General features: G+C 53.9%; 1 protein-coding gene across 1 annotated transcript in view; it reads left to right on the top strand.

Moving 5' to 3' along the window:
- Window positions 1809-11169, top strand: part of PLOD1 (procollagen-lysine,2-oxoglutarate 5-dioxygenase 1) — a 29751-nt gene continuing 20390 nt past the window's right edge. Inside the window, exons 1-3 of the mRNA XM_018060334.1 lie at window positions 1809-2067; window positions 10583-10674; window positions 10835-10965. Of these exons, the coding sequence (XP_017915823.1) occupies window positions 1992-2067; window positions 10583-10674; window positions 10835-10965 (299 nt within the window). The 5' untranslated portion in view covers window positions 1809-1991. The remainder of the gene's footprint in view (window positions 2068-10582; window positions 10675-10834; window positions 10966-11169) is intronic.

Raw genomic sequence — 11169 nt, 5'->3', positions numbered from 1 at the left:
GGTGGGGTAGGCTTCACCAGGGTGATCCTTTCTCCAAGGGAGGCCACCAGCCTCCAAGATTGATTTCCCCTACTGATTTGCAATAACTCTGGGAATCCCACTGCCCTAGGATTTTTTTCTGTCCAGAGTACATCACCATAATCGAGATTCTTCTTGGGCCCAAGCAAAAGGGAAGTTAGAGAAAAGTTGCCTCCCTTTCTGTGATCCCACGTCAGCTGTGTGACTTTGAGCAAGTTGTTCCACTTCTCTGAGCTCTGGTTTCCTCATTTCACAAACAGGGGCAATACTGCCCAAGTGGCAGGGCTCTGGGGAACGGGGCATGAGCCAGAGCTTTGAAAACTGAGCCAGTCAACACATGCTCCTTCTCTTCCCCTCTGCTTATCCTTCCATTTCCTCCTCGAAGGAGCTGGAATTTCAGCCTGCATCCTCCTGAATTCAAAAAACATCCGGTGGATCCTGGCATCAAGTCCTGTCCCCAGCTGCAGAAACTCCCCGCCATGGGTCCCAGGTCCTGTTTGGCTGGCAGAGGACCTGGTTGGCACACATGCCTCCCTTCACTTGCCTTTTGACCTTGAGCTTGCTGCGGGGGCCCCTGGCCCTCACTTTTATCATCTTTACCATGAGTGAATCTCTCTACAATGAGATGATCTCCCAGTTTCCCAGGGACTGTACCTACTTTCTAAAAGAACATGTGGGATTCCCTGGTAGTCCAGTCGCTAAGACAGAGCTCCCAATGAAGGCGCCCAGGTTCGATTCCTGGTTGGGGAACTAGATCCCACAGGCCACAAAGAGAGTGCGCGTGCTGAAACTAAAGTGCGTGATTCAGGGATGATTGTTGAAGATCCCATGTGCTGCAGCTAAGACCTGACGTGGTCAAATACATACATACATACATAAATAAATAATGTGTTGACTTTGTTTGGATTGTACAAATAGTATATATTCATTGTAAAATGATTCTAAAAACAATAAAAAATATAAAAAAAGAAAATAAAAACTGCCTGGGAATAACACACATGTTCCTGCTGCTAACATACACATTTCCTAAAGCTGGAAATTACGACAGTAAACGTTTGGCTGCCATTTTCTTTTAGCATCATATCTGTAAGGATATATTTTTGCTGAGTGGGGCCATAGTGTATATACTGCTTTCCCCTCATGACATTCTATTAGTGGTGTATTCCTCATGCTGAAGCAGTCCCACATGCTTGAAGCACTCATCCTGTGAAAGACCCTAAACAATTTCATTCATTCATTCATTCAACAATGACCTCAGGGACAAGACCATTCTAGGCTCGGAGGTTCCCTTTACCTCCCAGAGACAAACAGGCAGAGTTAAGTGAGCCCTTATTGTGGGTCGGTGATGCGCTTTCTACATGTCCGTCCAGCAGCCAGGAGGGTTCGCAAGGGTGTGGGTGCCTCTGAACACATTCCTGCCGGCCTCGCCTACTCCAGGCTCAGACCCTCACGCCCACTTTCGCTTTGAACAAGGACTAATGAAATCTGAAGGGCTGAGATGTACTGAGAGCTTATCACGGAGCTGTTCTAAGTGCCTCGCTGATAACAATGTCACTAACTCGTGCAAGATCTAATGTATAGCGGCCATCGTAAACCCGACTTTTCAAGCGTGGAAACCGAGGCTTATATTGATCGTTACCATCAAGGCTTGGCGCAGTGTCCTGGGTATAGAAACTGTTGCCTCGCCCCGTCTCGCCTCCTCTTCCCGGTCGGAATGAAGCCCCGGGAGAAGAGAAGGAGCAGGACGGCGGCGGAAGGACCCGGGAGGCGCGGGAACAGGCCGCAGGGAGCTGCCTGGACTCGGAGAGGCAGCGGGTATGGGTTAGTTTGCAGGAAACCCTGCCCCCAGGCCGCGCGGCGCGACACCGCCCCCGGGGCGGGCCCAGTGCGTGGCAGCGGGATCGCCTACCCCATCGCGAAGTTTCCAGCCTGCGAGCGCCACTGGACCGGCCGGACGTTCCCAGACCCCAACCATGCGGCTCCTGCTGCTCCTGGCCCCGCTGGGCTGGCTGCTCCTAGCTGAAACGAAGGGTGACGCCAAGCCGGAGGGTGAGGGCTCCGGGCGGGGCTGGGGGGTGGTGCGGGAGGAAGGCATTAGGGGCTGGAGCGGGAGGATGGGGGCAGGAGGGCTGGTCTAGGGGCTGCCTCCGTTAGGAGCGGTCTCTAGGGAAGTCGTGGGCTTCCGAGGGTTTTTGGGTTCAGGCTGCTGATCCTCTGACTCGCTGGTGACATGGACAAGTCACTTCTCCTCTGAGGGTTGCGGTTCCCACTTTCATGCAGCTGGAGGGGAAGAATGGCCGAAGTCCCGTTCAGTACCCGAGGGTCAAATAATAATAGCACTCATAATAATAAGAACAGTAGCTACCACGTATGGAGCACTGGCCACGGCTCAGAGGTCAGTTAAGCCGATGCCAGGCTGAAGCCCATCCTTCTATTATTCCCATTTTCCAGCTGGGTAAACTGAGGCTCTAGAGTTGAGTCACTTGCCCAAGGTCATTCTGCTTGTGGACTTTGGAACCTGGATTCACACCTAGGACTCACAACCATACAGTGAGGGGCCCCTGGGCAGGGTCGGGGGTGGAAGGGGTGGCTCAAATGTCAGAACCGTTGGTACTTGCCTCTGTCCTCTGTGGTCTGGTCTGCCCCTGCAAGGTGGGTCTTAACTCTCTTTGGGTTGCACATGAGGAGACTGGGGCCCAGACAGGTGCAGTGACTGCCCAGGGAGGTCCAGCCTTGGAGTGGTAGGTCTCAGATCTGCTGGATTCTGGGTCTTGTGCTCCTTCTACATCCCCAAGGCAGATTGGATTTCAAGGTGTCCCACCATCCCAAGTGGGTGCTATGCTCCTCCTCAGCTCTACCTGGACCGCCTGCCCAGTGAGCATCTGAGAGCCCCCAGGAGGACGCTGAAGGCTGTGGAGGCAAGCCCAGCGAAGCAGAGCCAGACTGGCCACAGCCTCCATCATCCCTGTTCTTGGTCCACCCTCTTAGAGAACCTGCGAACACAGGATGGTAGTTTAGCAGACTTGGGCCAGGAGAAGGGGTGGGAACCACCATTTCTTGAATACTTCCTTTGTGTCAGGTTCTACCCAGGGCCGCATGTCTCCCATGGTGAAGCAGTTGCTTCATCTCCATGAAGCTTGGTGTTCTAGCCTGCAAAACAGGAGTGGACATACCTCAGTCCCAGAGCTCAAACAGGGATTCCATGGGTTGAGCCCTGTTGGTGAGAGTTCAGCTCAATGCCCAGGCCATCAAGGCATTTTCTTTCTTGGGCCCAGTGCTACTTTCTGGAGTACCCAGCAGGACAGAAAGACCCATCAAAAAATCCGGTGAGGGCGGTGCTAAGCACAGGGCTGGGCTGGTGGTATGTGCAAAGGGCCTGTGGCCGGGGTCTAATTGCTGGCCTTTTTCCCCCCAGAGTCTCTCTTCCTTCTGCTTCTACTGATGTAGGCTCCCTCCACTTCAGACCATCCCAGGAGGGAAACCCCAACCACCTATGATGAAGCCTGGGGGGGTGAGTTGGAGAGACCAAATTGAGGACTAGGCTGCAGGTGCCCCTGATCCCCAGGAGGAGATGAGAGGGGGAAGAGTAGGTGCAAGGCAGCCTCCACAGAGTGTGCAGGATTCTAGGTGTTGCTGAGATAATCCAGGTAAAGCACCTGGTAGGTAAGCAGGTCCCCAGACATGTGGCTAATATCAGGCCGCTCTCAAGTGGCTGCCCTGTGCTTCCCGTGCTCCATTCAGACCTTTTTGATAGCGTAAGTAATCACTGGGCCCATTTTGCAGTTGGGAAGACTGAGTTCCCTAAAAGGTTAGACCCCTGGTCTCAGATTGCCACAGCTGGTTGGAGGTGGCATCACTGACTGCAACTCAGACCTTCTGCTCGTTCCTGCTGACCTCTACCTTTGGCTAGAGGGGTGTCCTTGTCGGGATATGCTGCTTTGAAGAGTCTCTCCAGCTCTCCCAGACCCAGCTGGTTGAGACCCCTCAGTCTGCTGGCTAAGAAGACAGGGGAGGATGGAAGTTTTTTCTCTAGGCCTTGCTCAAGCTGCATACTGGCCTCCCGTCGAGGCCAGCTCCTTCCTTTCCCTGGCTGGGCGGGGACACCCAGCCCAGCACCAGGTGGCCAGGATGGTGCAGCTGCAGAGGAAAGTTCCATGGGGCAGGCGCAGGCACTGGGCCAGATGTCCCTCGGGGGTCCAGCGAGGCCTGAAGTGGGGCCAGGAACTTGCTGTTTTGGGCTTGGGTGGTAGGGTGGAGATTCTCTCAAGAGCTTGTCCACCCTTCGAACACCCAAGGATTCGACACAGGGAGGGAAAGATGGATGGTTCTCACTTTCAAGGTGCTCCCAGTCTGAGGGGGGAAGACACAGAGCTCCTCACTACAGTGGACACCCAATCTGGCAGGGGAGACAGAGCCCTCTGCGCCCTTCTGTGCCTGAGGGAAGAGAAATTGGCCCCTCCTGGGGGAGCCCCCAGACTGATGGGGGGGACCAAAAAAGGCCTTCAATAAAGCAGGATCCAAACAAGCAAATTTGCACAGAGCTGAGGGACCGGGAGAGTCCCCAAAGGCAGCCCTGTCCTTTCTGCCTTTTTTCCCTCTCCCTTCTCCCCAGGCTCACGCCTTTCCCTGCAGGCCTTCATCTGGCCACGGAGAAGGGAGGACCAGCCCGATCCCCGAAGTCGCTGAGATCTGAGGCACCAGAATCACCAGCTAGGCTTGGGTGGGAGCTTCAAGTCCTGCTGTGGAACAGTGGGAAATGGAGAAGGAGGCAGACTCAGCTGGTTGGTGTGTGTGTGTTGGGAGGGGGGATTCTGAGGAGACCTGAGGGTGTGAGTGGGAGGCCAAACCCCTTGGGAGAGGCAGGATTGGCTCTGGCCCTGGGAATCCCCATCTCCCGGCTCTGCTTCCGTTCCAGCCTCAGGTGGGCGTAGGGGATGGGGGAGGAGTTTTCATTCATTTCTACCTCCCTAGGGAGCAGACCAGGCTTGTCCTGACCACGCCTTGAAATCTAAGACACACAGACCGTCTGCCCCCTTGCCTGGGCTGGCATTGCTTGGGGCGAGGAGTTGGCATACCACGGAGCACAGCTGAACTGGCCTGAATTCTCAGCCTTCTCTTGGGATCCCAGAGAGATATCTGCACTCCTGCAGGCCCTTGGCTCAGTCTTTCTGGTCATTCTTGCTCTCAGAAAAGCAGCTCCCCTCCATCCTGGTCCCCCCAGCACAGCTCCCTCTGTAAGGGGAGGTTCCCTATGACAAAAACTCCTGGGACTCCCCAGCCAAGCTCATTCAATCCTCACAAGAGTCTCTGGAAGAAGGTGTTTTTTTCTTTTTCTGGCTGCACTGTACCGCTTGCAAGATCTTAGTTCTGTGACCAGGGATTGAACTTGGACCTTCAGCAGTGAAAGCGACGAGTTCTAACCATTGCTAGACTGCCAAGGAATTCCCTGATACTATTGTTACTACTCCCATTTTGCAGATAGGAAAACAGAGGCGCAGAGAAGCTAAGTTACTCTCCCAGCAATCTGTCTTTCGCAGTTGGCCACTCTGCTCTGCTGTCTGGTTTATCTCTGCTGACCCTGGATCATGGGTCATCATCTCTCCAGGGAAACCACTGCTGGATTTGGAGCAGCAGGTCAAGGGGACCAAGAGCCCTGGATGGCTGGCCTCACGTGGGTCTTGGCCTCAGCCTGTGGCAGCTGACTGGACCAGACAGCAAGCAGGTGGGCGGGTCCCTGGTGTTCATGGAAGGCGAATCCTCCATGTTGTTACCCTGTGGGCTGCCCAGAGCTCTGGCTGCGTGATGAGTTGGGAAAAGACCTTACCGCGTGACTGGAGCCGGGTGCCCACACTGGGGAGGCCTGAGAGAAGGCTGCCGGAAAGGCTGGATTCAGCTGGCAGCTGGGATTCCCAGCATTCCAGGATCTTGGACAGGGAGGTGAAGGGCATGGACGTGTGGGATTCCAGCTCATTCCTGTCCTGTACTTCAAGGTTCTGTGACCTTGAGCAGGTTATGAAGCTTCTCTGTGCCTCAGTTTCTTCACCTATAGAATGAGAGTAGAAATATCACCTATCACATAGGATGGTTTTTTAAAAAATTATTTAATTGGCTGTGCTGGGTCTTCATGGCTGCCTGTAGGCTTTTCTCTAGTTGCGGCGAGTGGGCTTCTCCTTGCGGTGGCTTCTCTCGTCGTGGAGCACAGGCCCTGGAGTGCAGGCTCAGTAGTTCTCGTGCACAGGCTTAGTTGCCTTGCAGCATGTGAGATCTTCCCAGACCAGGATCAAACCTGTGTCCCCAGCATTGGCAGGAGGATTCTTAACCACTGGACCACCAGAAAAGTCCCTGCTTAAGATGTTGATGGTTAAGTTTGATAACAGACGTCACACGCCTCAGGCAGTGCATGGCATCGAGTCAAGGCTCAGCTGGTGCTAGTGCCTACTAGTCACTCCCCACAGGGCTCCGAAGGCCACACTCTGCACATCAGGCCCAAGTCACACTCAGTCCCAGCCTTGGGGAGTGGGTGGGGCGCCAAGGAAATAGACACATTGGGCTCACCATGACAAAGGGAGGACGAGCAGGTTTGTACTGGTACTGCACTTGCTGGGCACACTGAGACTGCTCCAGCTGAGGACTGATGGATAAGGGGATGAGACTGAGGAGGGCTTCCTAGAGGTGGTCTGGGGAAGGAGCGAGTTTTGCAGGCAGGACAAAAGAATAGGGTGCCGGTTGGATTCATCAAGGCAGTTTCATGGGGATGTTGAGAGCTGGTGCCAGGGTCCCTTAGGGCAGGAGCCTGCCTTGAGTTCTCTTGCTGTGAACCACCTCCCAAGCCCCTGCACGGGAGCCTAGAGTCAGAGGACCAGGGGATGGGTGGTCCTATCCAGTCAATCCTAAAGGAAATCAACTCTAAATATTCATTGGAAGGACTGATGCTGAGGCTAAAACTCCTATGCTTGGCTACCTGATGTGAAGAGCCGACTCATTAGAAAAGACCTTGATGCTGGGAAAGATTGAAGGGAAGAGGAGAAGGGGACGACAGAGGATGAGATGGTTGGATGGCATCACTGATTCAATGGACAAGAGTGTGAGCAAACTCTGGGAAATGGTAAAGGAGAGAGAATCCTGGCATGCTGCAGTCCATGGGGTCACAGAAAGTCGGACATGACTGAGCGACCGAACATCAGCCTCCCAGGCCCTACATTGGAGCCTAGAGTCAGAAGACCAGGGGATGGGTGGGACTGGAGGTTTCTAAACGTGGCTGACATCAGAAATCACCAGGGAAGTGGAGGAAGAATTCAATCCAGCCTCCTGGCTCCATCTCAGATTGCTGGTCCTGGGACCCAGGAGTGTGGATTTCACAACCTCCTTTGTGATGCTACTATGCAGGCAGGTTTGGGACCTCCTGTACTGGGCGATTGTGGCCAGGAGAGTGGACATTGTGTTGCCCAAGGAATATAGGATTTGTAAGGTCCCCTTGCAAGACCCTGATGAGGAAAACTGAGCAGAGACAGGCTGGGCAGGTGGAAGGGGGCATACAGGGAGGGCCTGGCTGGACCGTCTCTTTAGATGGAGACAGACGCCTGGCCACAATCCAGGCCTGAGCAGGGCATGCAGAGTTAAGAGAGGGGCCTTTAGAGCCAGATGTCTACGTCCACATCATCGTGCTGCCTTGGGCAGGTTACTGTGTCTGAGTCTTCCCCCGGCCCCGCCTCCTGCCGCCTGACTTCAGGAGCCCTTGCCAGTAGAGAATCCAGCATCTCACATAGATGCACACACTGGCTTTTTCCATCCATGAAATGTGACACTCTTCCTGTCCCCAGCAGTCCCTGCTGTCGACCAGAAGGCCTCAGAGCTGAGGCTTTGGCTCTCCTTGCCTGGGGGCAGAATTAACCATCCAGACAGGAGTTGAGGGGAGTCCTTCCCCTGAGTGTGAGCCACACCCCTCTTCCCTGGACCCCAGGATCAGATGGTGAGGCCTCCCCTCTCCACACCTGCCTAGTGAATCCACCCATTTTGGCCCCAGATCTCTGGATCCACCCTCAGTGGATTCTTGCCAATCTTGGCCAGGCTGCCTGGCGCCAACCCCCTGCTCTGGGACCAGCAGCCTGGTCCCAGAGCAGGGGGCTCAGCCGGCTTTGCCCCTTTGTTCTTTTAGCCCAGGCTCCTCCTGACTTCTTGGGGAGGTCAGGGTGGGAGGGCCTGACCTACCTGTGCTGGCCTGGCCACTTGGAGTGGCCATAGAAGTGCTAAGTCCTGGACCCCAGAGAAACAAGAATCACCCAGTGAATCGATGATGAGTGCTGCAAATGATGGAGGCCTGCCTCTGAGGGCAGGAGAGAGGTCAAGAGAAATCCAAGAAGGCTTCACAGAGGTGGAGGTAGGGAAGAAGTGTCACTGGCCCTGAGACCGGGAGGAAGGCTAGAGAAAGGGCAGAGAGAGAAAGCCCTGGCAGGAGGGAGGTGCCCAGCAAGGTGAGGAGCAGGGCCTACTTGGTGGAGGGAATGAGGATGTCAAAGGCCAGTGGGCAGGGGCCCTGAATGCTAGGGCAAGGCGTTTGCCTCTCAGTGATCAGCACCAAGAATAGCTCTTAGTGTGTGCCAGCATTTCAACAAGGATTTTCCAGGCCTGGAAGTGAAATGGGCTTCCCTGGTGGCTCAGACGGTAAAGAATCCACCTGCAATGCGGGAGACCTGGGTTTGATCCCTGGGGTGGAAAGATCCCCTGGAGGAGGGCATGGTAACCCACTCTAGTATTCTTGCCTGGAGAATCCCTATGGACAGAGGGGCCTAGGCTGCAGTCCATGGGGTCACAAAGAGTCAGACATGACTGAGCGTGTGAAAGTGAAAAAAGTCCTCATGACTGAGCACAGAAAGTGAAAAATGTGAGAGCATTGGTCGCGCAGTCATGTCTGACTCTTTGGGTCCCCATGGACTGTGGCCCGCCAGGCTCCTCTGTCCACGAAGAATTCTCCAGTCAAGAATACTGGAGTGGGTAGCCATTCCCTTCTCCAGGGGATCTTTGCAATCCAGGGATTGAACCCAGGTCTCCTGTATTGTAGGTGGATTCTTTACTGTCTGAACCACCAGAGACTGATCTCATTTAATTAGTCTAGCAGCCCGAGGAAGCAGGTAGTGTTATTACCCCTGTTTTACAAGGGGGAAACTACAGCTCAGAAGGTTAAGGACTTGCCCAGGGTCACACAGTTGGTAAGGAAAAGAGCCAGGAGCCTATCCAAGCCAGCTACAGAGTTGTTGTTTTTTTTTTTCCCAACCAGAGATTCAACCTGGGCCTCAGCAGTGAAGGCCCAGACTCGTAACCACTAGTACACCAGGGAACTCCCAGAGCCTTTACTTCCCAGAGAATGCAGTCTCAAAGTATGGTCTGGGAATGGTTTGTCCAGGGCTCCCAGAGACGGCATGTGGGTGTTTCCAGCAGGTGCTGTTGTAGAGAGAAAGCCACCCTGCAGAGTCCAGAGTGGTTCCTTGTTAAAAAGGTAGCATAAGTAAGCTCATTTATATCACTTTTTAGATTCCACATATAAGGAATGCCATAGAATATTTTTCCTTCTCCATCCGACTTTCTTCAGAAAGAGACTCACAGACTTAGAGAAGCACTTATAGTTGCTGGGGGTAAGGATGGGAGGAAGGGATAGGGAGTTTGGGATGGGCGTATACCCGCTGCTCTATTTAAAGCGGATAACAAACAAGGACCCACTGTACTGCACAGGGAACTCTGCTCAGTGTTCTGTGGCAGCCTGGGGGAGAGGAGCCTGGCGGAGAATGGATATGTATGGCTGAGTCCCTTTGCTGTCCACCCGAAACTATCACAACATTGTTGATCAATTATGTGCTCAGTCACGCCTGACTTTTTGCGGCCCCATGGCCTGTAGCTTGCCAGGCTCCTCTGCCCATGGAATTTTCCAGGCAAGAATACTGGAATGGGGTGCCATTTCCTATTCCAGGATAATTGGTTATACACTAATACAAAATTTTTAGAAGTTTTTTTTTTTTTTTTTTAAAGGTAGCATAGCCACTTGGCCAAAGGCCAGGATTTCAAGTGAATGTCTACTGCAGGCCAACTCTTCTTGGTTCTCACGGTGTTGGGAGAATCCAAGGCCAAGTGAGGCTCAACACAAAAATGTGTTGAGATCAATCAGCAATGTCTGCCCTGAGTGCAGGCATGGAGAGTGGAGGTTCCTCCCAGGCTGATGTCTGACGTTGGCCAGAGAGGTCCTCCTAGTGTTCAACATTCAGAGCGAATCCTTGCCTCTGCCCCGAAATCCAGAGACCCAGTCCCACAGTGCAAGGTGCAGACGCCTCTGCTCTGGGCGCTTCATGCCATGTTGGTCAGTTCCAGATGGACAGAGACCCAGGTCACGTCTCAGCCCTGACATTAACTTGCCGAGTGGTCTTAGGCATGCCCCTTCCTCCCTGGGCCCTGGGCCCTTGTCTGTGATGGGTTGACGTGAAGATACATCCTGTGGGATTTGACACATCCCTTTAGGCAAAGTTACCCACTCCTGACGTCACCTCTCTTCATCCTCTGCTCCCTTCTCTGTCCCTAGACAACCTTTTGGTCCTCACCGTGGCCACGAAGGAGACCGAGGGGTTCCGACGCTTTAAGCGCTCAGCTCAGTTCTTCAACTACAAGATCCAGGTAAGGGGCTCTCTGGGTGGGGGCAGAGACAGCCAAGGGGAGGTGCTGGACAGGTAGAAGTCAAGATGCTCTGTCTGTCAGATGCCTGGGTGGGGCTGGAAATTGAGCTGGCCAAGTTTCTCTTTAGCAAAAGCCCATGTTAAGGGGCCTGTCTCTGCAGGCGCTGGGGCTGGGGGAGGACTGGCCTGGGGAGGCGATGTCAGCAGGTGGAGGGCTGAAGGTCCGGCTGCTGAAGAAAGCCCTGGAGAAGCACGCCGACAAGGAGAACCTGGTCATTCTCTTCACAGACAGGTAGGCAGCTGAGAGGTAGAAGAATATTCTAGAATGAGGCCCTGCCGGGACATCAGAGATGAGGTGGGGATTACTGTAGCTAGGATTGCCTACAGTTCTAAGGGGTCTATGCGCCCCAGAAAAGACCCATTTCCACTCTTGGTGAAAAGATGGGTGGGGGGACCTGCCCAGGTACGGTGAGCTATGCTTCTTTTAATGCATATA

Source organism: Capra hircus, chromosome 16 (assembly GCF_001704415.2).
Source record: "Capra hircus breed San Clemente chromosome 16, ASM170441v1, whole genome shotgun sequence".
Lineage (NCBI taxonomy): Eukaryota > Metazoa > Chordata > Mammalia > Artiodactyla > Bovidae > Capra > Capra hircus.
Note: the sequence above shows the minus strand (reverse complement) of the source record. Positions and strands in the feature narration are given on the sequence as shown.